Here is a 27,780-nt window from a genome sequence, read left to right as displayed (position 1 = left end):
GTTATCAACTGTCTGAAATGTTTTGTTATCAGGTATTTTGTTGCACTTTTTTTTAATTAACATGTTAGTGAATTCACTCCATCTTCAGTTTTGGCCTGCACTCTGGAAATAACGTAATTACCAAAGGGTTTGTTTAGGAGACCGAGCATAATGCGAGGCATGTTCTCCTCTATGTATCTCTACTACCTTACAGGTAGGGGATCTTGCTTAATGGGGCTTTGTGACGGAGGATTCCCACTGTTTGGATGAAACGATAGTGACAACTAAGGAAACCTGACATTCCGTGCTGTTCCCGACTTGATGCGTTCAAACAATTATTGCACATGGCAGGCTTTGTTTTGACCAGTAGATTAGACGGGCGGATGGTCTGGTCATCGGGCTAGCACTCAACGAAGAGGAAAAACAAGAAAGAAATTGCAAAAGATGAAGGAAATATGGGCTTAACAGATATTGGTTTACCCAGGCATCCATGGCCTACCAAGCTGTTCGGTATTTGTTATGTTTCATTGTACAAATTACGGAATCAGAATGTGCACTTTTCCACCTGCTTGCATCTATTATAAAACGAACGTACAAAAGTGCCGGCCTAATAAACACAACCAAACAACCAACTACATGGAAGCACCACATTTAATAGTTTGAAAAAATTGCACAAATAATATTATATCACTTGACCTCAAGACTGACAGTCTGACATAGTCCAACTCCTTTGCTTTCAGTCACTTTCACTATTTGGATCCCCGGAAACCAGATCCAGGAAACCTTTGATACTTATCAAGTTAACGCATGTTCGGGTTTTGAGAAGAAAGAAAAAAGTTAAAAAAAAAATATTATCAAGTTACAATATTATTATAATATAATTTTTATTATTATGATTTGAAAAAGTTAAATAATTTTTTATTTGAAAATTTGAAAAAATTATAATAATTAGTTTGAAAAAGTTGTAATAATTAGTTTAAAAGTGTTTATACTTGATTGATGTTTGAGAAATAAATGAGATAAGATGAGATGAAAATTACTTCCAAACATCCCGTCTCCCTCCTATCTTTGCACATAAACAAGGACGAAATGGAGAGAAAGACACTCTTATCCTTGTTTCAATATAATGTTTCCTTCCTTTAAATGATAAAGAGTAATCTCTGTGTTACAGCTACAACTACAAAAAGATTATGTAAAAGTAATCTCACAAATTGACAATTTAACAAAATATATTAAGCCACATTAGTTTGTGAAATTATTTTTAGAGTAAAGCCACTATGCCGCCCAAGTATTTTGTTTTTTTCTTATTTTCTTTTCACATTTTTCTAATATATTTAAATATTTAAAAAAAATTAAAAAATACACTAATATTTTAAATCACTTCTTTAATCATTAAATAAAAATAAATAAAAAATAAAAATTGACCAACAACCAACTAGGACGGTCAAACGTAGGGGCATAGAAGCTTTTTCCTTACTTTTATATAACCGCTAGAGTAATCCTAACATCTTTTGACTATTTTTTCCCCTTTTCCTATGTGTCTTAATTCCTAAATTGTATATCTATTAAGGTTCCCCTTTCTTCTTTTTTGTTTTTCTCTCTTAGTGGGTGACTATTTCAAAAGAGAGAGATTCTCGTGCGTGCATTAAAGTGGTCGTGCCGATGTTTCACAAACGCGTGTTGGACGGCACAAATGACAAACAACAAAAATTAAGCTATAGCCTATATTTACACCTTCTCCAGCTTCCTCTTCCCGTTATTTGTATGCACGTATAAACTTATAAGTAGAGTTCCACTTCCACCCATCGTCAGCTTTGTATATTTATTTATGTTTGTTGGGAATCAATTGATGCAAACAATCGAATTAGTTAACCACTATTTACTACCATCTTGATGTGAATTATATAGCCAAAAGATAAATATTTAGTTTATAAATAAATCTTATAAAAATAAAGTTATATATTGATTTATTTACTGTCATGCCTTAAATTATAAAATTTTCTAATAGTTTTAAAATAAATTTATTTCTCTAAAAAGACTGCAGGAGCTCCGTACCTTTATTGAGTTGCTACTTGCTGGTGTTTGACAGCTTCGATTGGTTAAAAAAGACAAAAGTTGTACGAAAACACATTCTGGTGATCAGATTGCAGTACACCCGAACGGTTGCGGTTGAAAGGATGTTATCAGAAGAGGGCCTACAAGCAAACATGTGTTGTCACGGGCACCAAACCAACCAATTGACGTCATGCATGTTTCGGATGAAATATATACAATAAAGGAAGATCATGAACAGTTGGGAGGTTCGTTCGTGCTGTTATTTTAATGAATGAACATTAATGGAGGTTCTTGTAATTACCAAAGAGCTTCCTTTTCAAGTAGATCCGATTCTAAACATAATGAAGTAAACAGGGTAACCTCGACTTAGATATCAACAATAAGATTGCTTTTAAATGTTGAGTTATTCTCAACTGAGTTGAATTTTTTATAAATATAAATAAGTTGAGTAGTATAAAAAGTTATGTAGGATCCATATAAACTGAATTTAAAATATATTTGAATGTTAAGATGAGTTTAATATTTTTTTTAAAAAATTTGAAAAAGGTTGTGGATCCTGCGTATAAAGATATTTTAAATTGAAAAATGTTGTAAGTTTAACGTGTAATAAAGTTTTGAGTTAAAATGAGTTTAATAATTTGAGAATTGAGTATTTGAATGTTAAATTTAGTTTAAAATTAGATTGAATTCAGTTAAGTTTAGCTGAGTTTGAAAACTAAACGAAGTAAAAGAAATTATATTTACAATTGTAAAGTGTATAAATACCGTGTAATTTTTTTAAAAAAAATAAGTAAATATAAGATCTACATAAAAAAATTAATTTTTTAATAATAGACTCTACTCTTTTTTAAAACAATTACGCGACACTTCCAAACTCCGTAACTATTCGTAGCATTCTCTAATACTAATATTTAATTGGTTTTGGATTGTTGAAGTAGCCAGCCATCCTGTTTAATTGGGAAACTTATGCATGTGAGTTGCAATGAGGCTCATTGAATACAAGCAATGTTTGTCGACTTTTACATGTGTTGGGTTCATTTTAGGATATGTAAATCACGCATATTTTAAAAAGAGTAGAGTTTATTCACCTTATAACTATAAATATTATTTCCTCTTTTACGTTTTCAAACATAGAGATGGTCGGCCTAATTTGTTTTCAGGTTTATTATTTTAATTAAATGCGTGGAATCATGTTTAAATTCGAGATCATTTCTCTTCTTCCATGTTAACTAATAATCATCCCAAGAATTTAAACGAGATCAATGAGGTCATTAGGAGAGAAGCACATCTCATTCATTTGCAAATAACTTTCCTAATGTATTTCTGGACATTCAAAATGAAATATATAAACGTTACTGACTTCTAATAATAATAATAATAATAATTGCCGGCTCAGCACTACTCGCCAGTACTCGCAAACGTTACCGACGCAAAGGAGAAAAACTATGAAACTCAAGTAACAACGCGGGAACGGAGCCGGTTTCACGGTTTCTATTCAATTATTATTCCAATCGTCTCTCTCTCTCAGCGTCCATGAATCCATCGTGCCGGCCTCAACTCAACTCCCTCTGATTGTTTCTTTTGGATTATTTGTTTAAAAAATCAGTCAATAGTTGCTCCCCAATCGCTCTTAGACTACTCTCTCTTTGGAAATCTTTGCTGGGTTTCCTATTTTATTTGTCTCTGTGTTGAAAAAACTAGACTGGATGAATGCTGTGATCACTCTTCTTTTTAGATAACATAGGAAATGGCTTCCAGGTCTTCCTCTAATAGGTCCGACAGACAACCTCTTTCCGGTCGGACCAAGCCCACCTCCGCTTCCAGACGCTCTGTCACGCCAACTTCCCGAGCTCACTCTTTTCAAGCCGACGAAGGTCTCTCTCTCTCTCTCTCTCTCCCTCCCCAGTCCCTCTCCCCCTACCCCCGCCTCGCTCTGAATGTACTTAATATGAATTTTGAATTTCAAGTCCTTTCATTTTTTCACTATTTATATTGTGTTGTTTACATTGCACGACTGGGTTAAGCTGGCTTTTGGTTTTTTGCCTTTTGGGATGCGAGTTTACAGATATTCGTTTAGGCCTTTTCTTTTTCCCTGTACCTATGCGGCTGCTCGAAGATTTGGGAGACGTGTATCATTTGAATGGATATAATGCTGAAAAGCGAGTGGGAACAATTGCCCTTTGCTAAATTTCGAGCATCAGAGATACATCTAAATATTCGATGTGCAAGAGACAGAAAAAAGTTTTGAATTAAACTTGTCAGTCTCATATTGAATTAAAGCACACAAAACGTTACTTCCCACATAGTTCTATGAACATCTTAGAATATTTGGCTCAATAGAAATAAATGAAGCCTGTTGTGAAGAACCACCGAGTTCCTTCGTTTTTACCCTGGACCATGGTCAAAGATATAAAGCTATTCTTGAGAAAAGGGAAAAAGTTTGAGTCAGTAGCAAGTTGTTCGTGAGTTAATAGCAAGTATAACCGTCCTGGTTTAAATCGTTTTTAACCATGTGGGCAGAATATTTGATTGCTGTGCAAACTGTTTTCTAATATTAAACGTAACTCGGTTATATGTTATAAACCAATCGGTGGAATATACATAGACATCAAGAAGAACTAGCTTGTCATCATGGTTCTTAAGCTATTGAATGTTCAAAAATGAGCTTATAAGCAAGTTTGTTAGATTGATTATAAGGCCAAAACAGTGATAGTTGCCTCTTTGTGCATACTTTTGCTTCCCTGAACAAAGCAAAAACTATTTCCCTGCTACATTTATGTGATTACTGGTTCAAAGATAGGTTGATAGTTGTATTTATGAACTTCTTGAGTTTAATCTTTACCACAGATCCTGGAAGGGTCAGAGTTGCTGTCAGACTTCGACCAAAAAATGACGAAGATGTACTTTCAGATGATGATTTTTCTGATTGTGTTGAGTTACAACCAGAGGTGATATATATGTTCCACCTAATGTTGAATATTCCTATATTCCCCCCCCCCCCCCCCCCCCCAATGTTTCATCTGTTTAACCAACTTAGCTACCAGAACGTTTGGACTCATCGAAACTGTTCCTCGTGTTTCTTTTTGGTTGCTTCGTTGTAGCTGAAGCGGTTAAAGTTGAGGAAGAATAACTGGAGTTCTGAGTCTTACAGATTTGATGAAGTTTTTACAGAAACTGCCTCTCAAAAGCGTGTTTATGAAGTGGTTGCAAAACCAGTAGTTGAGGTAAATGAAAATTGAAAAGGATATTTCAAGTTGCAGTTTTTAGAACTATTTACTGATCATGCAGCTTCACAGGGGAGTTCTTGCGCTGAAACTTAAATTCCAAATTAGACTAGCAATTTAGAATTTGAAGTTGACTTTGTGAAAAATTTGAAATGTTCTTTGTGCGTGACTTCATGGATGTTTAATGTGTATGAGTATATTTAGTCTAATTATACCCTCCCCATCCTGATTGAGTGTCAGTAATTTTGTCCATCTAAGAGTTAGTGTCAATTTGTAAAAAGTCGGAGCATTAAAATCCTAAAGTTGGTCGCCCTTACTTTATATAAACTTAAATTCCCTAAAACAAAGCAGTTTAAATTAGAAAGGGGGATTTGGAGACCATTTGTAATTATATGCATCAATTGAGCGAGACTAGGCTCTGTGAATCTCCAACATAAGACACAGTTGGGGATGGAGTAGTCATTTTAATTGGTCAATTTAACCCAACTTTCTCTTCCCTTTTTCATTGTAACACAAGTAATAAGTTTTGAAATAGCTTGAATGGAATGGTAGGTTAATATTTGAAGTCAATTTTGATATACTTTTGCAGAGTGTCTTGAATGGATATAATGGGACAATTATGGCTTACGGTCAAACAGGTACCGGTAAAACTTACACACTTGGAAAACTGGGCAAGGGTGATGCAGCTGGGCGAGGTATTATGCTTAGAGCCCTTGAAGACATTATTGGCAATATATCCACTTCTTCTGATACTATCGAGGTCTCCTATTTTCAGGTATGAAGTGCTGCGCTGAGACTTGTGTCTGTGTATTGTACAGGATTTTTGAGATGATGTTTTCAAGAAGGTGCTTTCATATTCTGTACCAGGCACCTACGTTTTCAAGTACTTCTATATTCTTCAATAGGCTCGCTTCAATTTTCGAAGGTCATAGACAAACCTGGAACACATTAAACAGAACTTTAGATATGTAATGTGATGAATTTTCAATTGGATGAGGGCTTTAGAGGGGTTTCACTGAATCACTTCACACCCTTTCTCAGTGATTTTGGATCTTTACATTCTTAGATTCTAGGTCTTCGTTTAGTTTGTACTGTTTTGTATCTATTGTGGACTTCTTCCTGGGTGCTAGTCTACACCCTTTCCTCTTGAAAGATTTTTATTGTGCAGAAAAAATGTGTTGAATTGAGAAAATAGGGGCCTGATACTTTCACCTCTACTGTTGAATTTCCAATGTGGTATAGTGAAGATGGATTTCATGCGCATCAGATGTAGCCATTTTCATAGGCACTTTTCACCATTTCCTTGCTGACTCTGGTCCTTATTATCAGACTGCATAAACAATTGTGCATGTTTATTGTTGTGATTTTCAATGACTCGCTATTTTTTATTGTCCCTCCAGCTGTATAAGGAATCTATACAAGATTTGCTTGCACCAGAAAAGACTAATATTCCTATTAATGAGGACCCGAAGACTGGTGAAGTGTCATTGCCTGGTGCCACAGTTGTTAAAATTCAAGATCTTGATAATTTTCTACAGCTACTGCAAGTTGGTGAGGGAAACCGTCATGCAGCTAATACAAAGATGAATACGGAATCTTCTCGTAGTCATGCAATTTTAATGGTGGGTATTTTCCAGGATTTCAGACCTTCTCAATTACTATTGTATAATGAACATCTCAAACCTTTCTTTTTGTAGGTTCATATTCGAAGAGCTGTCAATGAAAAAGTAAATTTTGGGATAAATTCTCAAGAGAAGGGGAGTATAAGTGATTTATTTGATGGTAAAGACATACCTATTGTCCGGAAAAGCAAGTTGCTGATTGTGGATCTCGCTGGATCTGAAAGGATTGACAAATCTGGTTGGTCTTTGATTTCATTTAAATGTTACCGTTTTGGTTTCATATTACCTCTGAATTTCATTTCAACCTGTTTTTAGGAACAGCTCTCAACCTTAACATATTTCTGAGATGTTTCCACGTATTTTGCCTTGTTGGTTCCTATAATTTATGTATTGTTTTATTATTGATGTTGTTACTGGGATATGGGTGAATGTTATGTGTGTGATACGAGTCTTCTGTAATCATACTTTTTTAAATGATGTGGTTTTTGTAAGTAGTAAACGTGAAAATTGCATCCTTTTCATGATACTTGTAATCCTCCAAGAATTTACATATTATTTTCTCATGTTGCAGGAAGTGAAGGCGTCCTACTTGAAGAGGCTAAGTTTATTAATCTTTCCCTTAGTTCTCTTGGAAAATGTATAAATGCATTGGCTGAAAACAGCCCACATATACCTACTAGGGATTCAAAACTGACAAGATTGCTTCGTGACTCATTTGGAGGTAGCCTCTTTTTATATATTTGTTTGGTGCTGCTCTTAATATTTAGTATCTGATGACACCGAGAATTTCTAGTTACCCTAAGCCTTTTCTTGAAATAGGCACAGCAAGGACTTCACTTATAATAACAATTGGGCCATCTGCACGACACCATGCAGAGACAGCTAGCACAATAATGTTTGGACAGCGGGTGTGTTGGATAAATCCTGTAAATCTATAGCTGTTTCATGTGATTGATCTCTACTGACCTCTATCTCTCTCCCACTCTCTATTATTGCCGTGAATCCAAAATTCTCCGATACATAACATTATTGTTATGGATGTATTGATCTGATTACAAAAAAGTCAATGCTCCAATAATATTTCTCCTGTGCATCTTTTCTTGGACTTGATCAGCGTTATAATGGATAAAAAAATAAAATAAAGACTAAAGTTTGTGTTGATTTCTTTTTTTTCTTTTTTTTACCTAATCAAATGCAGCATTTATTTTCCATGTAAGCTTTATGTGGCTCGTATAAACTAATAATTGGAAAGACTATATTGATATTGGCATCTGATTTTAGTGAAGTATGCATTCTGCTGTGTCCTTGATGGCCTAGCTTCCATTGAAGAGCAAGTAAGTTGTGCTTAAATTAGGGAAGAATTTAGTCGTTGCTGTAGTATCTGTGACAGTGATGCTCGGAAGGCAGTTGAAAAATCCTCCTAGAACTGTTGTAACATATGAAAACAAAAGCAATCAAAGTTTACTTTTTTCCCTAGAGTATGCTTCAATTTGCTAATTCTTGGAACCTACAAACTTCATGCACAGTAAACATCGGCCTAAAGGATTAGCATGGGTTTGTTAGCACTAAACTCCAGTGCAATGCTTAACTTTCCCATTTCAGATTAATCATTGCTGCTATTAGTTTCTCTTCCTGTTGAAACCAGGTTCTCATACACAGATGTAAAACCTGGGGGCACCTCCTGGTTGTCTGACAACAATGGGGGTGCACCTAATTTGGCCCCCAGGGGGCCATGGCCAGTGGAGGACCAGGGGGGCCGTGGACCCCTGCTCATACATCATGGCAATTGGAAGACGAGGGAAATGATGGTTTTCTTGTTCAAACCCTCATTTTGACTTGATATGTCATTTCTAGGGCTCAGTTTGGTTTCCTTTTTGGATGGTTTTACTCTAAATGTGGATTATCAAGCTCACTCAACAGTAATTGCATATCATGCCAGCTAATAACTTATTTCTTTTGTAGGCAATGAGAATAGTAAACACTGTAAAGGTCAAAGAAGAATTTGATTATGAAAGTTTATGCCGGAAGCTTGAGAACCAAGTAGACAATCTAACTGCTGACATCGAAAGGCAACAAAAGTTGAGAGACGATGACAAGTATGAATTGGAAAAACAGCTCAGAGAGTGTCGGGAAAATTTTGCTGAAGCAAATAAAATTCTAGTCACAAGGTCTGAGGTAGGTTGTCTTTCCTGCTCATATATAGTTGCAATCTTTTTGGCTGGAATCTTTTGCACTATTGGTTAGTCAAATACCGGTCTTTGATGTCTAGCAATATGCTTACTTTCTCTCACATTTTAATCATCTAACTTGTCTGTCGTATATATAGTTATAAATGCTGCACTGAAATGCTTTTGCAGTAAAATCTCATAATTATTATTTTCTTACTAATATCTTGTACATGCTTTGCAGTTTTTGGAAAAGGAAAATATTCATTTGGAATCGGAGATGAAACGCAACATAAATGAATTGAACTATCAGAAAGATCTTAACAATTTGATGCAAGAAAAAGTTGCCCACCTAGAAATGAATTTAAGAAATAGCAAGGTATTTTCCTTTTTTTTTTTTTGAGTTAGTGTTTGTTTGCCTATTGGGTTCTCTCTTCCCCTGACAATCGATGTACTAGGTTTTATTTTCAATTAATTGATGCCATGCAATTTAATTTTTCTATTGATCAACTGAAAATGAACTTGGTTGTATATTCTTGTGCTCCTCTTATGAGATAATTGTATGTATGGTTTCTCTTATCATTACTTTTAAGATGCTAATATATAGCATAATTTGCTGTTTTGTTCACCATAAGCTTCTTTTCGTATCATTTATTAATGTTATCTATGCAAAAATCTTTTCATATGGGCACGAGCATTTACACTGCTGTTTGATTGTTAGTAGCAACAGCAACTTGAAAAGGCTACGTATCAGAAAGTACTGGCTGATACCACACAGATGTATGAGAAGAAGATATCTGAGTTGATTAAACAGATAGAAGATGAACGTGCACAGTCTGAAAGTGTGGAGGAACAATTAGACTTGATGAAGAAACTCCTGAGTGAGAATCAAAAGTCAATTCAGGTTTGTAATTTTTAGATTGACCATGAAAAAGGATGGTTCTTATGTTTTTGCCCTAACTTTGCTTTTAGGCTTAACTATTTCTGGTTTGTCGTAGGTGGGATTTTTAATTTTTGGAATGCTTCAAATGTGGCTTATGCATGTGTTACTTGTTCTACTTGCAATGGACTAAAGTTATTGTTTTCTGATTTTCTTTGACACTTCTGTTCATGCCAAACTGCATTGTATAGTAAAACATTGAAATCTTACCACCAATTTTGCAACAGGATCACAAATTCTTATGCTTCTTTTTGCCACTAGCAGAATCATCACATGGAAAATTCTAGACATCAGAAGGCCCTTGCAGGCACCACTCAGATTTATGAAAAGAAAATAGCAGAGCTAGTTAAGCAGTTACAGGATGAGCATGCCCATTTTGAAGTTGCAGAGGAACAATTAGACTTGGCAAAGAGGCTCCTAAGTGATCATCAAAAGACAATACAGGTTATTTTATCTCTATTACAAATTAGTTCATATTGAGTTTTATATCCTGAGTTTTAGGTTCAGCTTTTCTCCCATATTGTTTTTGTTATAACAAGTCGTGATTTTTTTATAAAAAGAAAATCCTTTCCCCCACCCCTCTTAAGGAAAGGTTTTTTTGGGTCATATTGATAATGATACACACCATTTAAATGCGTTGTTGGCAACACAGATTTTTTTCATGCATTTAAATGTCTTTCTTAAAAAAGCTGAAAGGAGGGTATTGATGATTTTAAAAAGTTTTATCTCTTTAAGGATTTCCTTTGGTCACGGCAATTTCTCCATACATTAAAACTCTCAGGAACTTATCACCCTGCATTGAATGTCCGAATTACCCTTATTAAAAAGTGCACAGGGATTCTTAGAACTTCAGTTGTGCTCCTTTTTTTACATCTTCCATCTGCATGTCTCATTTTCTCATAATCACTCAGTAAAGTCTGTCACCATAAAGATCAAACTTAAGGTTTGGCAGGAGATTTGAGCAATTAAGAACTTGGATAAATTACTTTTGTTAAACCGTGCCATCCTTAATTTAAGGTGAAAGGATATGACAGGAGATTTGATCAATAAAGAACTTGGATACATATGCGTGCACATAACAGAGCATGGTTGGCTAAATATGTCTACTCATGATAGTGAATTAACAGTTTTCTTTGTTAAAGGTTTTGGAGCAACATGCAAATTTCAGCTCTGTAATTGTTACTTCTTTTGACTTCTTATTGACAGATGTTAGTTTTTACTCCTTATCCATCGATGTTATTTCTTTAGTTCTTTTCATTAATTTAAACTCTAGTTAGGTACTTCTTATGTATACATCTTGTATACTTGGGCTATGCCTTCTTTTGCTATGAATAAAATTTCTTGATTACTTATAAAAAAATGCTAATTAATTAGCATGCTCTTAAATTAGCAATTCTTCTCTATTTCTGTAAAGATCAATATGTCCATGCTGAAGACGTTGGCACCTCAGTCATGTATTGATTTTACTTTGAGATAACCCTATTGGGCACCTCTTACAAGTTCCAAACATCACAAACCCATGGCAGTGTTCCTCTTGAATCTCAGTGTTACTACAGTTATCTTGGGAGTGGAAAACTCTTTCACAATGCAACTAACTCTTCAGCTCTTCCTAGTGCTGATAATCCATTCTTCATCCTTCTTATTATTCTTATTTGTTTCAAAATCCAGGGGCAGAAAGAGAGTGATGAACTCGAGTTGAAGTTTCAAGAAATGTATCAGCTACAAGAAAATACTTTACATGAGCTACAGTTACTGAAATCAGAGAATAAAGACCTATTGGAAGAGAAGGTATCGCTGACATGCCAAGCCAGATGGGTTTGGTTTTAAGTTCTCTCTTTCCAAAGTGTAGATTCACTTAGTATGCTTATCTTGACTTTGGTAATGTAACATTTATTGTTTGTATTTACTTGAGACTTAAGCATTAATAATATTTTTGTTTTGTTTTGTGAAAAGGCAACTCTAAATGAAAAACTTGATTCTGTAAGTCAAAGACTTTCAGAGGAAGAGAAGCAGAGAAAGGCTATTGAAAATGAGCTGGTTAAACTAAAGAGGGCTGTACCTGAAAATGATAATGATTTTGAGGTCAGTTGTTTCATGCTTTCTATATATCAAAATCTTTTATTAGTATTTTAGGTTCTCACATCTGAAAAATATTTATAGGACAAGACATCTTATGCAAAGGAAGATATAAATAAACAATCTTCGGAATTTGGGAACCGATCAGGTTCATACAGATCAAATCAATTAAGAGGGACTCTCTCTCGTCAGAGGGCCACAATTGCCAAGATATGTGAAGAAGGTAAGATTTTATCAGTAGTAGGGCCAGATAAACTTTGACAAGTTCTTATTTTTTCTTCGTTTTGACTTCTATGATATTATGCTTTACAAGTGTTTGACTTCATAAATTCAGTTGGGCTTCAAAAGATTTTACAATTATTGGCATCTGAAGACTCAGACGTACAAATTCATGGTGTGAAGGTGGTTGCCAATCTGGCTGCTGAAGGTGCAGTTCAATTTGCCTATAATTTCTCTGTGGATGAAATTATGTTGACATATTTGTCTTTCAAAGAATCTGATGTTACATTTATTGAGTCCTTGTGCAACTTTTTCTCTTATCATCCCTGCTTCATTTGGGTATGAAATATTTCTTCTTAGTGGCATTTTCCTTAAATTTTAGCTTTCCATTGTATAGATATTGAATATTTCTTTCACTTGATAAAAAATGATAATATAGAGGAAATTTTTAAGAGATTAGTTTCTATGTACTAACAGCGTTGAAATGCGTACCGAGAATATTCTTTCCTCACACACAAGGGTTAATATCTCTTAAGTTGTGCAATAAGGAACACAACAAGGAAAGCCTTACAGTCATTTTTTTTTTTTTTTTTTTTATAGTTAAGAAGATAAATTTTACTCCAAGTAAATAGGCACAAGTACACAGGATGTATACAAATGAGAACACCTACTTACAAGCTAAAGCAGAATACAACAAAAGCAAAACATTACAATCATTCCCATTCCTTACAAGATTCTTCACCCAAAAGCTTAAAGTACTAAGGAAAAACTCCCTAAGTTCCCCTATAGAACATTCACAATAATCAAAGCACTTCCCATTCCTTTCTAACCATAAATACCAAAGTAAGCACAGGGAATCATCTTCATCACAGCAGTGTTGTTACTTCTCCCCTCAATACCTGGCCAGCATACAAAGAAATCCACCACATGCATAGGCATCACCCAGAAAATGCCAACCTTTGCAAAAATCTCATTCCACAACGATGTCGCCACCTCACAACGAAGGAAAAGATGATCAATAGATTCACCATCCTTCTTACACACAAAACACCATTCAGCCACCTGAAAACCTCTCTTCCTCAAGCTGTCAATGGTAGTATTTTCCCAAGAGACACCAGCCAGCAGAAGAAAGCAACCTTACTAGGCACCTTGGCTCTCCAAATACATTTCCATGGATAATCTCCCCATGTCTGGTTAATGCCTTGTAAAAAGAACTCACAGAAAATCTGGAATTAACTGTATGCACACACACAAAACTGTCCTCCCTGTTCTGATCAAGCTTCATCTCATATAATCTTCCTAATAATTCTGAAACTTCACATACTTCCCAATCCTGCACATCTCTAGTAAATTCCACAATCCAGCAAATCATATTGTTAGAAAAGTGATAGGACTCAGCCACTGCAGCCCCTTTATCTCTAGCAATCCTGAAGAGATTAGGGAAAACAACCTTAAGAGGTGAATCCCCACACCAAGTGTCATGCCAAAAATGGATCTTTGCCCCATCCCCCCACCTTGAATTTAGTATTCTTGGCAAAGTCCCCCCATCCCAGCCGAATAGACTTCCACAAACCCACCCCAAGCATCCCTCTTACTTCATTCGTACACCAACTCCCCCACATCCTCCCATGTTTAACATCCACAATATTTCTCCAAAATGCATTACTCTCATTATGATACCTCCAAAGCCATTTCCCAAGGAGAGCTTTATTGGAAAGTCTTAAATTTCACATTCCCAACCCTCCACAGGAAACCGGAAGACAAACCTTATTCCAAAATTTCACATTACTATCTTCCTTCAACAGCCGCTTCAAGCATACGACTCAGTGCATCCATCACTATTACAAAAAGAAAAGGAGATAAGGGGTCTCCTTGCCTCAAACCCCAAAAGCTGTTAAAAAAGCCAACCGGATTGCCATTCACTAATATCTAAAATGTGGCTGTTGAAATACGATGTTTAATCCATGAACACCACTTCTTGCCAAAACCAAATCTCCCAAGAATGTAAAGAAGAAATTCCCAATTGACATGATCAAAAGCCTTTTCCATGTCCAATTTAACTAAAACTCCAGATTTACCCATTCTTATTCTGCTATCCAAGCATTCGTTTGCAATTAGAACCGAGTCAAGAATTTGCCTTACAGTCATTAATATATATGTTCACATTTAATTTGTATCTCAAATATTCATTCAAGGTTAAGAACTGGTTAACTTGTTTCAATCTAGGATCTATTCTTCTGTTGGGTTCCAGTCCGGGCATTAGGGGTTTTCAGCTTACTATGACCCTTACATGTCGCTTTGGACTGTGCATAATGGTTAGCAACCTTCTATAGTATTTTAATTAAAGACGGAATTATTCATATGCCAACATTGAATTCGGGAATTCTATATTAACCTCACAGATACTAGTCAGGAATTAAACTTGGTTATGCTGCCTCAACTTAGGGGCCAGATTTTAGTTGGCTCCAGTTTGAATTTGGAATGAAGTTTTGAAAATATGAGCATCCACAAGAACACTCATATCAATGGATTAGATTCTGACAATTTGTAGGATTTCAATGCTATCTCAATTTGACATGAAATCTTAAAAAAATTTGGAAAACTTCTTCAATAAGATTCCAAATACCAATGTACATAGATAAATAAATTTTTGCACATAAAGAACTCAATAGAATAAACTTTTGCATATCTTCTTTGGCATAAAGAAAGTTGAAGCCATTTTGTACACATTTGCAAGTCTGTTTCTTTTTCAACTACAACTTGCCTCGTTTGTTTTCAAAGATGAGATGGGATGAGTTGAGATAAAAGTTGAATAAAATATTGTTAGAATATATTTTTTAATATTATTTTTGTTTTGGGATTTGAAAAAGTTGAATTGTTTATTTTATTTTGTATAGGAATTTGGGAAAGTTGTAATGATTAGATGAGATGAGATGATTTGAGATGAGTTGTGAAAACAAACGAGGCTATAATCTCTTTGTATTTTGTTGTTACTTGTTAGACTTGGTCATTTTTCATCTTTTAGGGGGCCTCTCTTTTAATAGCAAAGCACTTTATTCCTTCTGTCTCCTAGTATGTTTCTGCGTTTAAATTGAAGGCTGAATATGCATTGGTCATTAGTATGTTTCTTTTCTCTCAGTTGAGAGTCAATAATATGAGGATTTCTGTCGTGCATAATAACTAATGTATCTGTATGTGTTCTGTTCAGACATTAATCAGAAGAGGATTGTAGACGAAGGAGGTTTAGATGCTTTGCTTATGCTGTTGCGCTCATCAGAAAATACAACTATTCTTAGGGTGGCTTCTGGGGCCATAGCCAATTTGGCAATGAATGGTGAGTAGCTTTCTCCGGTTTTATCATTGTGCAGATGCACATGAATAGTTAAGGTTCTTAAATGAAAAAGTATCTCATCTTATCTCATCTCATCCCATTTCATTTCCTTGAAAGACAAATATGGGATGAGATGGAATGATATTAGTTTTCCATCCCATCCATCCCATCCCATCCCATCCCATCCCATCTCATCCTATCCCATCTCATTTTCTTTCCAAACATCATTCAAACACAAATACTTTCAAACTAATCATTCCAACTTTCAACTTTCAAATAAAAAACAAAAAATAATTCAACTTTTTCAAATCTCAAAACAAAAATAATATTAAAAAATTATTTGCTAACAATATTTTAACTTTATAATATTTTTTATTCAACTTTTTCTCTCTTTTTCCAAAACCCAATAAATATTTAATTCAAATTATCTAACTACTATTCACAAACCATCTTACTATTATTCACAAAATTCTCATCTCATCTCATTCCCCAAGCATCCCCATAAGTTAGCATACCTTGAGTTGCCATGCAACAAGAGACCACTAATGTTAACACCTTGATCTCCAAATTTTGGTTGAGCACATTGGTTTTTTTTCCCATTACTCTCCTTGTGTTTGTTTGAGAAACACAAGGAGAGTAACTCTACCCATGAAGAGTCATAGTTTTTAAGCTTTTTAACTTCCTCTAAAAGACATCATATTGTAAGTTGATTTGTGACTTGGGAGAGGATGAAGTGGCTTCATACTCCATGTTTAAATTAAATATTGTAATAGATGATAAAATTTGCTTATGAACATCTTGATAAGATAGGTTGCTTGTTAATAACACAAAATAATCTAATGTTTTAGCATTGAGAACACAGCATATCATTTGTAGAAAAACTTTCATCTCTCTTTGTTTTTGTTCCTTCGAATCTTCTCAGAACAGAATCAAGGCTTGATAATTGACAAGGGAGGTGCTCAGCTACTTGCAAAGACAGCATCTAAAACAGATGATCCACAAACTTTACGAATGGTAGCTGGTGCACTTGCCAATTTATGTGGAAATGGTAAGCTGATGGTGATTTCACATCACTCAGCCACAAATTTATAGAGTAGTAATTTTCTCTATGGATGGTGTATAATGAAAAAGTTTTTACTAAATTTATCTTATGCCGTCTTCAGTTTCAATACTGGTAAGCATCAATATCTTGTCGATCCACTAATTTTCCTGACATATCTTCCTTCAATTCAATTAAATCACTTCTTGCTGAGGGTTTAGCGAGCACCAGAGATCATACAAGGGATGGAAGATCTACTAGTGTTTTGATGCAGTAGTTCTTTTCTTACAGAAAAGCTACTCTTGTTGCTGAAAGAAGATGGAGGCGTCAAGGCACTTCTGGGAATGGTTAGATCTGGGAGCAGTGATGTCATTGCACAGGTTGCTAGAGGACTTGCTAACTTTGCAAAATGTGAATCCCGAGGAATTATTCAAGGTTTGTGGGTGTTATTCTTTAATAGCATACCTGATAAAAAACATTCTTTAATAGCATACCAAATTAAGCAGTGGTAGTCTCTACTTAAAATGAACGTGAATAAGTTTTCTTTAGCAGGACATAGAACAGGCCGTTCGCTTCTAATGGATGATGGCGCACTTGCATGGTTGATTGCCAACTCCAATACAGCTTCAGCTTCAACCCGACGCCATATCGAGCTTGCTCTTTGCCATTTAGCCCAAAATGGTAAGTTGCCGACTGTGCTTCCTCATTTAGAGAAGATACAAAGAACAGGACAGCTACTTTTACAACGAGTCTGGCACATCGATAACAAAACCAGAAACTTTTATCTATTCTGAAAGTTAATTATAATCTGTACAAGTGAGAATATACGACTATCCTCAAATCCCTGTACACTTGTTGGGTCAAAACCCTTGACATGCTGGTTTCCTCTATAAAGGCCTGTTTGGATATAGAGGTGAGATGACTCACCTCATCGCATCTCATCTCATCTAATTATAATGTGTTGAAGGATGGTATTACATTGCAGCCACCTCTCCGAGGACCCTGTTTAGCTGAGATCAATACTATGATAATTACCCTTCATAGAATAGTAAGAATTATTAAGAATTGACCTCACCTGCAAAGCAATTTTGAATCGTCTCTTGAAGTACTTCTGTGGACATCTTTAATTCCTTCATGGTTAACACTGTAATCAACTGGTGTTTGCAGAGGACAATTCCAAGGACTTTATATCCAGTGGAGGGGTGAAAGTGCTTTTTGGAATATCGGAGGAGTCCAGTAGAGAAGATATCCGCAACCTTGCAAAGAAGTCACTCAGGCTGAATTCGTCGCTTCAAGCTGAGATGCATATGCAATGGTAGTACAATGTATAGAAAATCCAGTATTATAATCTCTCTTTCCTTTTATCCTAACTATGTATATACAGAACGCAGTGTAAAAAACTGCAGCTCGATCGTATGGTATCCCATAATTTGTTTGCGCTTGCTACTCGCTAGAGCTAATCGATTGGCCAATATAGAAAATTTTTCTATAGCAAAAAATATTAAATACTCTTAGAATGAAGATGATTTGGTGCTCCCATCTTATTATAAAATTTCCTGCAATTAAAATTGTTTATGTAAACATAAATTGTAACAGAAATGACAACCTATAACTTGATGAGTACCACATAGCCGTACTCTAAGAATACCTAGTCATCGGGGCACGATTTGATATGATCATGGCTCATGATCCATAGTCACCAAAGCATGCCACTGCCCATCTCACACCAGGTCGAACTACGAAAGCGCAAGGTCGATACCCAGTACAAGTAATATATGGCAGAGGAGCCCGTCTGGAATCCCACATGCCAAGAACGTTACAAATTTGAAACGTGCTGATTTTGAACTCGTGAAAACAAGTTCGTTTATGCATCTCTGTATTTCTAAGCTGAAATGATGAGATTATAATTATCTACGGGGAACAGGGTCTGTTTAGTTTGTAAGTACTGATAAACAGGGATCTGGAAGTCTTTTGTGAAAATTATTTTGAATGATTTACAAATAATAATACTCAGCATCGCAAATATACATCGAGTTTTCTGTTTGTTCTCAGGAATTGCTGAATTGAAACTTCGTAAAGCCCAAAAGAAAAACATAAAACGCCCAAAATTGATACTACCCATAAACAAATTACAATGACAAAAGCAACGGTAACAGTCTCTACCAGAATAATATGTCACAAACTAAACCACGGTATGGCACATGCTGAGTGGTGACTTCCATGGAAGTGGCATCTACATCCGATTGCAGCATCAGCCTTTCCTAAGAAAAAACAATCTCACACGCATTCGAGCAACACGCCATGTCTAGAACAAAGAACCTTACAACTTGATATGCGACAATTCAATCTAAATCCAGAACTGGTAAAGCTAATGGGATAAAATCTCTGACACACGATCCTGTGCATCAGCAGGAATATCTCTTCCTGGGACCTGGACCTTTAGAAGATTCATGTACCTGTCAAAGTTACGTGTTACGTTATTCGCCAACTACACAATGTATTCAAACTAAGAGAAATCACTAAGACAGTCATATTAACTCACTCTGCATCTGTAAAAATGTTCTCATGCTCCACAATGAAGGCTAACAAGGCCTGTAAACAAGAATAGCAACACTGATCACTGGTTCCAACACAAGTTTAAACAACAAACTCTTAAGTTCATGACTTGCCTCAAATGGCATGTTTAGAAGTTCGTAGTAAGTACGGACACGGTCCAATCTCTGTTGTACAGCTTCGCTGTTAATCAATGGGATAGCTGCCAGGGCCTGTAGTGCCAATAAACACAATGTAGAAGGCAGTATTGTATCATAAAATCAAAATAAAAACCAGCAAGCCCCATTTCCACGATTGGGGGTTGGTCTTAATGGATCCAAGTATATGACCCTAGTTCTAAAGATATTTGCCATTTGCTCTCAGCTTAATGTCGACCTTTTATATAATGACACCCAAATGTAGGAAGGCCAACCCATAAGAGCCTTTGCCCTCTGCAATTGGGAGGTAAGAAACCTGTCCCATTTGTTATGCAGTTCAACTCATACAACCATTTTGACATAGGGAATTGCATTGCCCATGTATTAGTCCACTGGAGAGGATCAAATCTTATTCATCATACTGCTAAAATCTAAACATGAATAAAAACTAGCATAAACAAGAAAGGAGAATAGTTGACAACTTCACATGTCACATGTTGGACATCAAGACACATATTCCATTTTTTTTTTTTTTTTTACATCAAGCACATGGAGGATGATATAACTTTACAGGTAATTCAATCATTTAGGGACAACTATAGTCACTCAAAAAAGCTTCATTTCCACCTGAAAAAAAAAAGGAAATATGAAGCCTGAGGGTAAACCTTTGAATTTGCTAGGAATGCAAATCACATTCCCTTAAGTGAATTTGCATCTGCAAGGACAAGGACGTTTTAATGAGGGATTGACAGATTGAAGGCTCAACTGAAGGATTGAGGAAGAGCTAGCTTAAGATAACGGCTGAACTAAAATTACTCATTGTATAAGAGCATTTATTCTTATTTTACTGGAACAAATAAAATCTGATAAATGCTTGCTTCCATCACTCAAATCAATTTGAAGGAATGGAGACAATTAGTGTGAACCAAGATCATACCTGTTCTAGTGCTATTGAATTCCGGCATATCTGTTGAACCCCAAAAAGGTTGATGGATTTCATATCAGCCAAAGCCTAATCAGACATTGCAGTTTCTCGTTAGCAGTGAATGAGTGACCTAAAAATTGCTTGGGACTGCAACTTGAAATATTAACATATTGAATTCAGAGAGAACACTAAAATATAACCCAAAACCACAGAGAGGTGAACCTTGATAGATGAATTCGTCGCAACACTACAAATTCCACCAAATATGTAATTCCGCTTTGGACTCGCAATAAAAGGTGCCATCGCCTCGTCCCTACGTGTTATCTATGGGTACAAAAGAGAAAAGACACCTAAGATTTATCTCCAAGAGGATATGATATACACAGCGATTTCAAATGGAGGCTAAGATTTCTATTGTACACATCGATAAAAGCTAAAAATACTGACCTGAGCAGTGAGTGAAATAATAAAGTCATCTGGCTCTTCAGCATCTAGGTCCTCCAAATATTCCCTATTTGTCATTTCCTGTTTAAATCATAATGTTCAGTGAGCTGAAGTATTTTTCATTGCTCTACGTTTCACTTTCAACACCTTTACTTTGTCTGTATTCCACTTGAGATAAAGGATATATAAATTGCAAGATTTTTACAAACCTGCATATGGAAAATCGTCTCCAACTGCATCTCCACACGTAATACCTTAAGGCAATCTATTGCTAATTTCCTGTATTCATCAGCAAATGATGCCAGATCCCTAGTAGGTGCACTGCTTGTTCGAGTATGACGGTGCTTGGGATTATCCTCTACTTTATTGGATACTCTTGAGTTTAATTGTCCAAGCCTACATATAGCATGAAAATTGCGTTTCATTAAGAACTTCCAGAAAGCAAAAATAGAGAAGAAAATTCCCTATTTGCCTATATGTAATCATTTTCATGCCAGTGAGGCATCATAATTTAGGACCGCAACAATATGAGAAAACTTGCCTTTCAATTGAGTCTGCAACATACTCCAATGAATCGCTAAGGGATGCTAGCAAAATGAGTTTGCTATCATCACGAATTAGATTCTCCTGCACAATAGAAAATGAAAGAACAAACATCAACACATTATCCTCATATCTATGATCATCTCTTCAATGCAGTGAGGACCCATAATCAGCAAGATTTCACTATAATATTTTCACAGAAATAATCTAACAGCACTTTATTGGCGGGAAATTAATAGCCCCAAAAGGAAGAACATTAGTAGTTGTAACGAAGGGACCTGCTTAATGGGCCGCAAAGCCAACAATGAATCGCTCAGTTCTAGTTCAACCTCAACACTTTCAGCATCAGAGGCATTGTTGTCAATCTTTGACAACCCAAGTTGATTTGGTAAACAAGAACTTGCTGGATCAAGTCGCATCAATTTCTCAATATCATACCTCCCAATGAGCATATAACTCTGCTTCTCAAGCACTGCCTGAAATATTATGAAAAAAGCTTTTGATAAGAAATAAAGTTATTTTTTAACATTCCCAAATGGAGTGCTCAGTGGGTGTAATCAGGGTCCTAGAAGTTAAAATTATAATGACTGGAAATGTGATTCCAGGACAAGTAATCATGGCAACATTTGCTGTGCAGCAGATACAAGCCATCTCTTCAAAAGGTTTTATTACAGAAACTAATTAAAGATCAATAACTTATGTTAATTTTCCAACGTAATATAGCAGAAGTAATGAATTTGGGCAGGTGTATGGTTACCTAAATGTGTATTTGTTTCCTTATGTGGTAGTGTACTTGCATTACTGGCAAGCAAAAAAAAAATATAGGGGATAGAAAAAGGGTAAAATGTGAATATTGAAGCAATGGGAACTTACAATGAAAAATTATCTAAAGTTAAATCAAATTCATCCAAAGGAACCAATCAGCTAATCACAAATACTAAATAGAAATCTGATTGGTTTAGTGATTAGAAGATCTGGTGGTGGAATAATAAGCTTTATTAAAGGAAATTATAAAATTGCTTTGGAATCTCATATCATGAGGCAAAATTTCAAAGATGTAAAAAAGGTTTTGCAGGAGATTTGTAAAAAAGAAAAAAGAAAGGATACAAACGATGGTTAATGCTAAATATTTTCAAATATTACTATCTACTACAGTTAAAATCATGAGGCATAAAGCACCGAGAATTTAACTAATTATGAGCTGGCAAAAAAAATGAAGGATGCACAAGGAAAAAAATAGCGGAGAAAGAAAAATATAACAGAAAATTGATGATAGCAATTATGTGCTAAGTCAAAAGAAGTGAAGATCCATGCCTCCATGTATGAAGTACGACATCTTTCATATGCACGCTCAAGGAAAGTCTGCACATACTTCACAAGGTCACCGGCAAATTTAGGCATTGCTTGAGCCCATCCAAGCACCTGGAGTAAGTTATATGAGTGTCAATTAGGCAGTTAAAATACCACAATAAATACCCTCAAAATAATTGACAGAAACTGTTTATTTTATACGTGATTTATAGAAACCGTTAAGACATATATTCAGACTAGAGGCTCTACAGCGTCCAAACCCTGTGAATCCAGTGGGATTGTTTGCAAACAAAGTTTTTGTTTTTTTTTGGGGGGGGGGCGGGGGTGTTCTTGTAATGTGGGAAAAACAAAGTTAACTTGCCTCTTTTGCCAAGAAATCGATAGCCAAAAGCCCTTGTAAGACCGGTCTACCCTTCTCAACCAATGGAGTATAAGTAGCAGCAGTATGTGCCCTCGGCCGAAATGCAGCTGGACCTATAAGATTACTCACAGAAATAAGGATACTTTTTGGTGCAGAACAAAGACAACCAAGAGACTAATATGCACGGTCCCAGGTACATAGGCATCATCAAACAATATCTCAATGAGTCATCCAACTATCCTGTGTACTTTGCATGCGGCACGGATGTAAGTGAAAGGCAAAAAAATCTTCTTTGTATGATCAAATAATGTGAAGTTGTTTCATTCCTTCCCCAAGTTCTGTGCCTTCAAATATTAAAAACAACGTGAACATGCTGTGTTGCATTATAGCCTTTTCCAGCTGTAGACTATCTCCAGAAAGCATTTTTTATTAGTTTTTTTAATAAGTTAGACTTTATTGATGGTCGATAGAGGTAGTGATGAGTACACGTGGCATATACACGAGAAACTCCTACCAAGAATAAGAAAAAAGAGCAAAGAAACCCTGAAAACTAGAAAATAGAAAAGCTAAAATGAGCAATTATCCAATGGTAAAGGGTTTTGAAAAAGAGATCTTTAAGGTCCGGCCACTGTCATAACAAAGGAAATTTATTAATGATAAAAAATAGCATCCTAACACAGGAGACTTATAAAATAGACTTTTTACTGACAGCGGAATCTCAATAGGTGAGGAGTCTATAGGTCACCTACTTCTTCAATGTTATACAGCCAACAGATTGTAGTCTTCAGAAATTGGTTTATGTCTACATCTGTGCTTTTGTTTAATCAAGAGAGAAGTGGCATGGCAGCAAAGAGTAGTTCTACACATACAGACAACATTATATGTATTGAGTAATGGCCCCATTTTATCAGTTTTTTCTTTTTTAGTTCTAATTTCAAATTTCAACTTTCAAAATCTTCACCATTTCAATAGCTGACACATCGGCATGCATGGTTATGTGCGTAAAGTTGCAAGTATAGATAGCATTTTCCTTCGCGTAAAACATGCGTTACTTTTCCCTTTTTAAAAATAAATAATTTGCTTATAAAAAGAAAATGCTTTCAAGGTCAAAGTGGCTACTTATTTCTGTATGTGGCACTCAAACACGAGTGCAAGTATGAGAAGAATTAGTAGCACTTAGATGGGCCTTGGAAATTGATATCATGACCTCATAAAGCATTTTGAATAGATGAAGTTAGAGCCTTAAGATACAATGAGTTAAAAATTTGGTGCGTAGTTTCAGGAACTCAACCCACCAAAAAATAAAAGAGCCAATGCATTTTATCAGCTCTCAACCATAGGGTTAAAAAAGACAGTTAAGATAGTTCAGAGAACTTGCTTGATATAGCTTGCTGTACGCTTTTTCGGTAGTCTACAAACATAGTTGGTAAAAAGTGGTCCTTCACGAAGTTTTCCACAAATGAAAGCAATCCATCATTCCTGCAGTTTTTAGAAAGATTGGAATTCAATGCATATTGATACCAGGTGAATAAAGAGGAATCACAACACTGAATTTACAGTGTTTACTAGGAGTGGCAATTCTTGTTCGTAGCTCGTGTCAAGTCATGGACATTCGACTATATGGGTCAACCGAACATGACCCGTTAAGCTAACCCATTCAAACCCTAACACAACCCATTTAAATAACGGGTCGGGTCGTGTTACCCGTTTTGACTCATTTAATAATTAATTAAAAATTGGTCAACACAATACGACTCATTCAACATGTTTCACGTAAATGGATTGAACTAACTCGCATAACCCATTTGATATGATTAACATAATTTCACATAAAATTTAAAATCTATATTTATTAGTAGCCACAGTATCTATAAAAAAAATAAGACTACCTACTAACAAAAAATATCAATACTTTTCAGATTTTAACCTATAATAAAATCAATATTACAAACCAAGTGATAACAAATATGGAGCACAGATCCAGAATTACAATCTCAACAATAAAAACATAAGCATATTGAGAAATATTAATATTACCACCCAACCATAATAAAATTGTAATTTTGAGGTGACGATGGAAAACCACTTATTTTCTCCACTGTATTTGGGTGGTCTGTGACGGCGTGTCTTGAGTTTTCTGGGTGCTGGTGTGTTTTCAGAATGGTGTTTTCAAAAGAAATTGTAATAGAATCAAAAGCTTTTTCATTTGTGAAGGAGGGGGGGTCGGCTGGTTATTACAAAAAGAAGCTGGAGGGTGGTGTCAAGGGTGGCTCAGGGCCCTCCAACAGTGCAATGGTTGGCTAAGGCCATGGAAGCTTGCATGAAGGATGAAAAAAGAAACTATTTCACCACAGTCAGGGAAGGCAGCCTCAGCTTTATTGAGCAAAGTTGTTCGAATGTTCAAGGTCGTTACATCGCAGTGGTGGAATACGATGGTGGTGGTGGGAGGAACTTTATGTTCGTTCTTGAGGAGGAGGGCAAAGGGTGGAAGAGGATGGGGGAGGCTCTGGGGGAATTTATTCACGATGGGAAGTCCACTCACAAGGAAGGAAATCTGAAGAGATCAAAGGAGTTGAAGGCTCAACCGCATCACCGCTTCTATAGGGAGGCACTGATGGTGGAGCAACCCCGTGATCTGCGTATAGGGGAAGACAACATGGTAGGGCAAAGTGGTACTATTGCAAAGTAGGGTATGAGACACGACTCTGACAGAGAGCCTCACCTAGTACAATGGCAGGGTGGCGGTGGCAGACCCTTAGGCGTTGTGGTAGGAGGAGAGGTACTCACCTCTCTTCTGGACGTAAAGTCTCAACTGAATTCACTACAATCCAAAGTGGATTGGCTTATAAGAGTGGAGATGGGCTCGGCAAGAAATGGGCCTAGCATGGGTCTGTTTGTGGGAGCTGACCCACTTAACAAGGGTCTTGGCCCGTTGCCTCAGGGCTCCAGCCATTTGGGCAACGCAAGGCCCCAACCAACTGGGCTTGAGCCCGATTGAGTTACCCAGTATCACGCGGGCTTTAGTAACAACTGTGGGGCTAGGCCTCACACAATTGGGCCCAAGCCCAAGCCCCCTAACCCAAAATCTAAGCCTGTTTGGAGGATATGTAACGAAGGCCCCCGCAAGCCCACCAACAAAGGCAATCTCACATCCTTGCCAGAGAAACTCGCAGATGCACGGTGACTTGAGGTGGGACCATCGACAGTGGCCCAGAAAACGCCGTCGATGGTGGTGGATATGCTGGTGTCGCTGCAAAACGAGGAAACAGAGGAGATCTTGCCTTCGAAAGCCCCATCCCCGATCCAGTGTGGCTAGAAACTGCCGATAGGCACACTTGAACCTCTACCTCCTCCAGCGGAGGCCTTATTTCATCTTGAGGACGTCTTGAGATGTTGTCAGAAGGAGAAGGCGAGATGAGCATGGAGCTCAATGAGGAAAGTGACGTGGGGCTATCTTAGATGCTTTACCATGGTGGAAGTGAGGTGGTGATGGTTCTTGATACACTATTAACAACTCCATTCTCTGGCAATGATGTGGAGATCAATAAGGGTATTGTGGTCGAATGGGAGGGAAAAAATCTGTTTGGGGGGGAGGAGAAGGGGATGTCTTCGAATGCACAGTGGGCTTCGGGAGATGGGGAGCCTTTTCCTCTGAATTGTGAGTTACCATACAAGTTCAATGTGTCTGACTGGATGCTTCGAAAGGTAAAGGAAATTCAACATTGTGTAGGAATGGGGTGTTCGGGGTTTGTGGAACAGTTTATGGATCTTCTCACCGCCATTGAGGTGGGTCACTCTCAATCTAAAAAATATGAGACCAAGAAACAATGGGAGCTTAAGAGACTCAAATGGTCCTTGAACTATGAGGGCAACTCAAGCCGCGATAGATCCAAAGGGAAGGGAATTATATATCCTTTATGAAGCCAAAAATCGTGTCTTGAAACGTTCATGGGTTGAATGAGGCAAATAAGCGTCTTCACATAAAAAACTTGCTTCGGGTATGGAGGGCGGACATAGTTTATTTACAAGAAACAAAGCTGAAATTGGTGTCTAGAAAAGTAGTGCCAAGTGTTTGGAGTTATCCTTATGCAAATTGGGTTTATTTGCCTTCGAATGGGGCTTTGGGTGGAATCTTAGTGATGCGGGATAGAAGAGTGGTGGAGAAAATGGAGGATTTTGTAGGGGAGTACACAGTGGCATGTTCTTTTAAAGCTGTGGAAGATAATTTTTTATGGGCTTTTGCAGGTGTATACGGGCCGAATGTTGACAGTATCAGAAGATTATTATGGGAAGAACTTGTCGCATTACATAATTGGTGGGACCTCCCCTGGTGCATAAGAGAAGATTTTAATGTCATAAGGTTCCCTAATGAAAGATCCGGAGACAATCGGTTGCACCCAACGATGATAGATTTGTCAGCATGTATTTTTTACTTGAACCTGGTGGATCTTCCCCACATAGAGGGCTCATTCACTTGGTCCAGTTATTAGACGTGGTCTCGGCTAGACAGATTCCTAATCTCGCCGGATTGAGAAATCTATTACCCAGATGTGTGTCAGAAGTGATTGTCTCGCCTTTGCTCGGATCACTTTCCCATCATGTTGGATGGTGGTGGTATCTAAGGCGGACGTCAATATTTTAAGTTTGAAAATATGTGGCTTAAGAGTGAAGGCTTTGTAGATAAGGTAAGAAATTGGTGGTCATCTTATTAGTTTCATGGTACTCCCTCCTATATACTTACAAGTAAACTAAAAGTTTTAAAGAATGATTTAAAGCTTTGGAACTTCCAATCATTTGGTGACATAAGGGAGCGCAAGAAATCATTAGTGGAGGAATTACAAGGTTTTGAGAGGATA

The 27,780-nt window shown here is 36.6% G+C and overlaps 2 protein-coding genes across 11 annotated transcripts in view; one reads left to right on the top strand and one right to left on the bottom strand.

Annotated features, from left to right (window-relative positions):
• The first annotated feature begins 3,428 nt into the window (after window positions 1-3,428).
• On the top strand, window positions 3,429-18,155 carry LOC121263625 (kinesin-like protein KIN-UC). Of its 5 annotated transcripts, none has more exons than XM_041166649.1 (21): window positions 3,429-3,908; window positions 4,882-4,982; window positions 5,136-5,258; window positions 5,848-6,033; window positions 6,659-6,880; window positions 6,956-7,118; window positions 7,452-7,601; window positions 7,700-7,788; window positions 8,843-9,055; window positions 9,290-9,424; window positions 9,776-9,949; window positions 10,250-10,429; window positions 11,654-11,773; window positions 11,939-12,067; window positions 12,146-12,284; window positions 12,396-12,488; window positions 15,489-15,614; window positions 16,534-16,659; window positions 16,942-17,085; window positions 17,200-17,331; window positions 17,818-18,155. In XM_041166649.1, exons 1-21 carry the CDS (start codon window positions 3,782-3,784, stop codon window positions 17,967-17,969), a joined length of 3,024 nt encoding a protein of 1,007 aa, XP_041022583.1. In that variant the 5' UTR covers window positions 3,429-3,781; the 3' UTR covers window positions 17,970-18,155. The 5 variants fall into 5 exon arrangements, with proteins under 5 accessions (XP_041022583.1, XP_041022574.1, XP_041022567.1 ...); XM_041166640.1 differs by having other exon boundaries at window positions 9,770-9,949; window positions 17,203-17,331; XM_041166633.1 differs by having other exon boundaries at window positions 9,770-9,949.
• A 464-nt stretch (window positions 18,156-18,619) lies between these two features.
• LOC121263599 (exocyst complex component SEC8-like) overlaps window positions 18,620-27,780 on the bottom strand; it is a 36,392-nt gene continuing 27,231 nt past the window's right edge. For all 6 annotated transcript variants that reach the window (XM_041166609.1, XM_041166585.1, XM_041166592.1 and 3 more), the window contains 12 exons: window positions 24,303-24,403; window positions 22,925-23,037; window positions 22,567-22,674; window positions 21,531-21,728; window positions 21,251-21,336; window positions 20,919-21,105; window positions 20,713-20,790; window positions 20,488-20,589; window positions 20,278-20,352; window positions 19,320-19,415; window positions 19,193-19,242; window positions 18,620-19,106 (listed from right to left, as the gene is read on the bottom strand). In XM_041166609.1, the coding sequence (XP_041022543.1) occupies window positions 19,019-19,106; window positions 19,193-19,242; window positions 19,320-19,415; window positions 20,278-20,352; window positions 20,488-20,589; window positions 20,713-20,790; window positions 20,919-21,105; window positions 21,251-21,336; window positions 21,531-21,728; window positions 22,567-22,674; window positions 22,925-23,037; window positions 24,303-24,403 (1,282 nt within the window). In that variant the 3' untranslated portion in view covers window positions 18,620-19,018. The remainder of the gene's footprint in view (window positions 19,107-19,192; window positions 19,243-19,319; window positions 19,416-20,277; window positions 20,353-20,487; window positions 20,590-20,712; window positions 20,791-20,918; window positions 21,106-21,250; window positions 21,337-21,530; window positions 21,729-22,566; window positions 22,675-22,924; window positions 23,038-24,302; window positions 24,404-27,780) is intronic.

The sequence above is a fragment of the Juglans microcarpa x Juglans regia genome, chromosome 1D (genome assembly GCF_004785595.1).
Source record: "Juglans microcarpa x Juglans regia isolate MS1-56 chromosome 1D, Jm3101_v1.0, whole genome shotgun sequence".
NCBI classification, from domain to species: Eukaryota; Viridiplantae; Streptophyta; class Magnoliopsida; order Fagales; family Juglandaceae; genus Juglans; species Juglans microcarpa x Juglans regia.
The sequence above is the reverse complement of the archived record's forward strand: the minus strand, read 5'-3'. Positions and strand labels throughout refer to the sequence as shown.

Coding starts and splice junctions, on each gene's coding strand:
- LOC121263625 (XM_041166633.1), top strand. CDS start 3,782: ATGGCTTCCAGGTCTTCCTCTAATAGGTCCGACAGACAACCTCTTTCC. Junction 3,909..4,881: donor CTCTTTTCAAGCCGACGAAG/GTCTCTCTCTCT, acceptor TCTTTACCACAG/ATCCTGGAAGGGTCAGAGTT. Junction 12,285..12,395: donor TGCCAAGATATGTGAAGAAG/GTAAGATTTTAT, acceptor TCATAAATTCAG/TTGGGCTTCAAAAGATTTTA.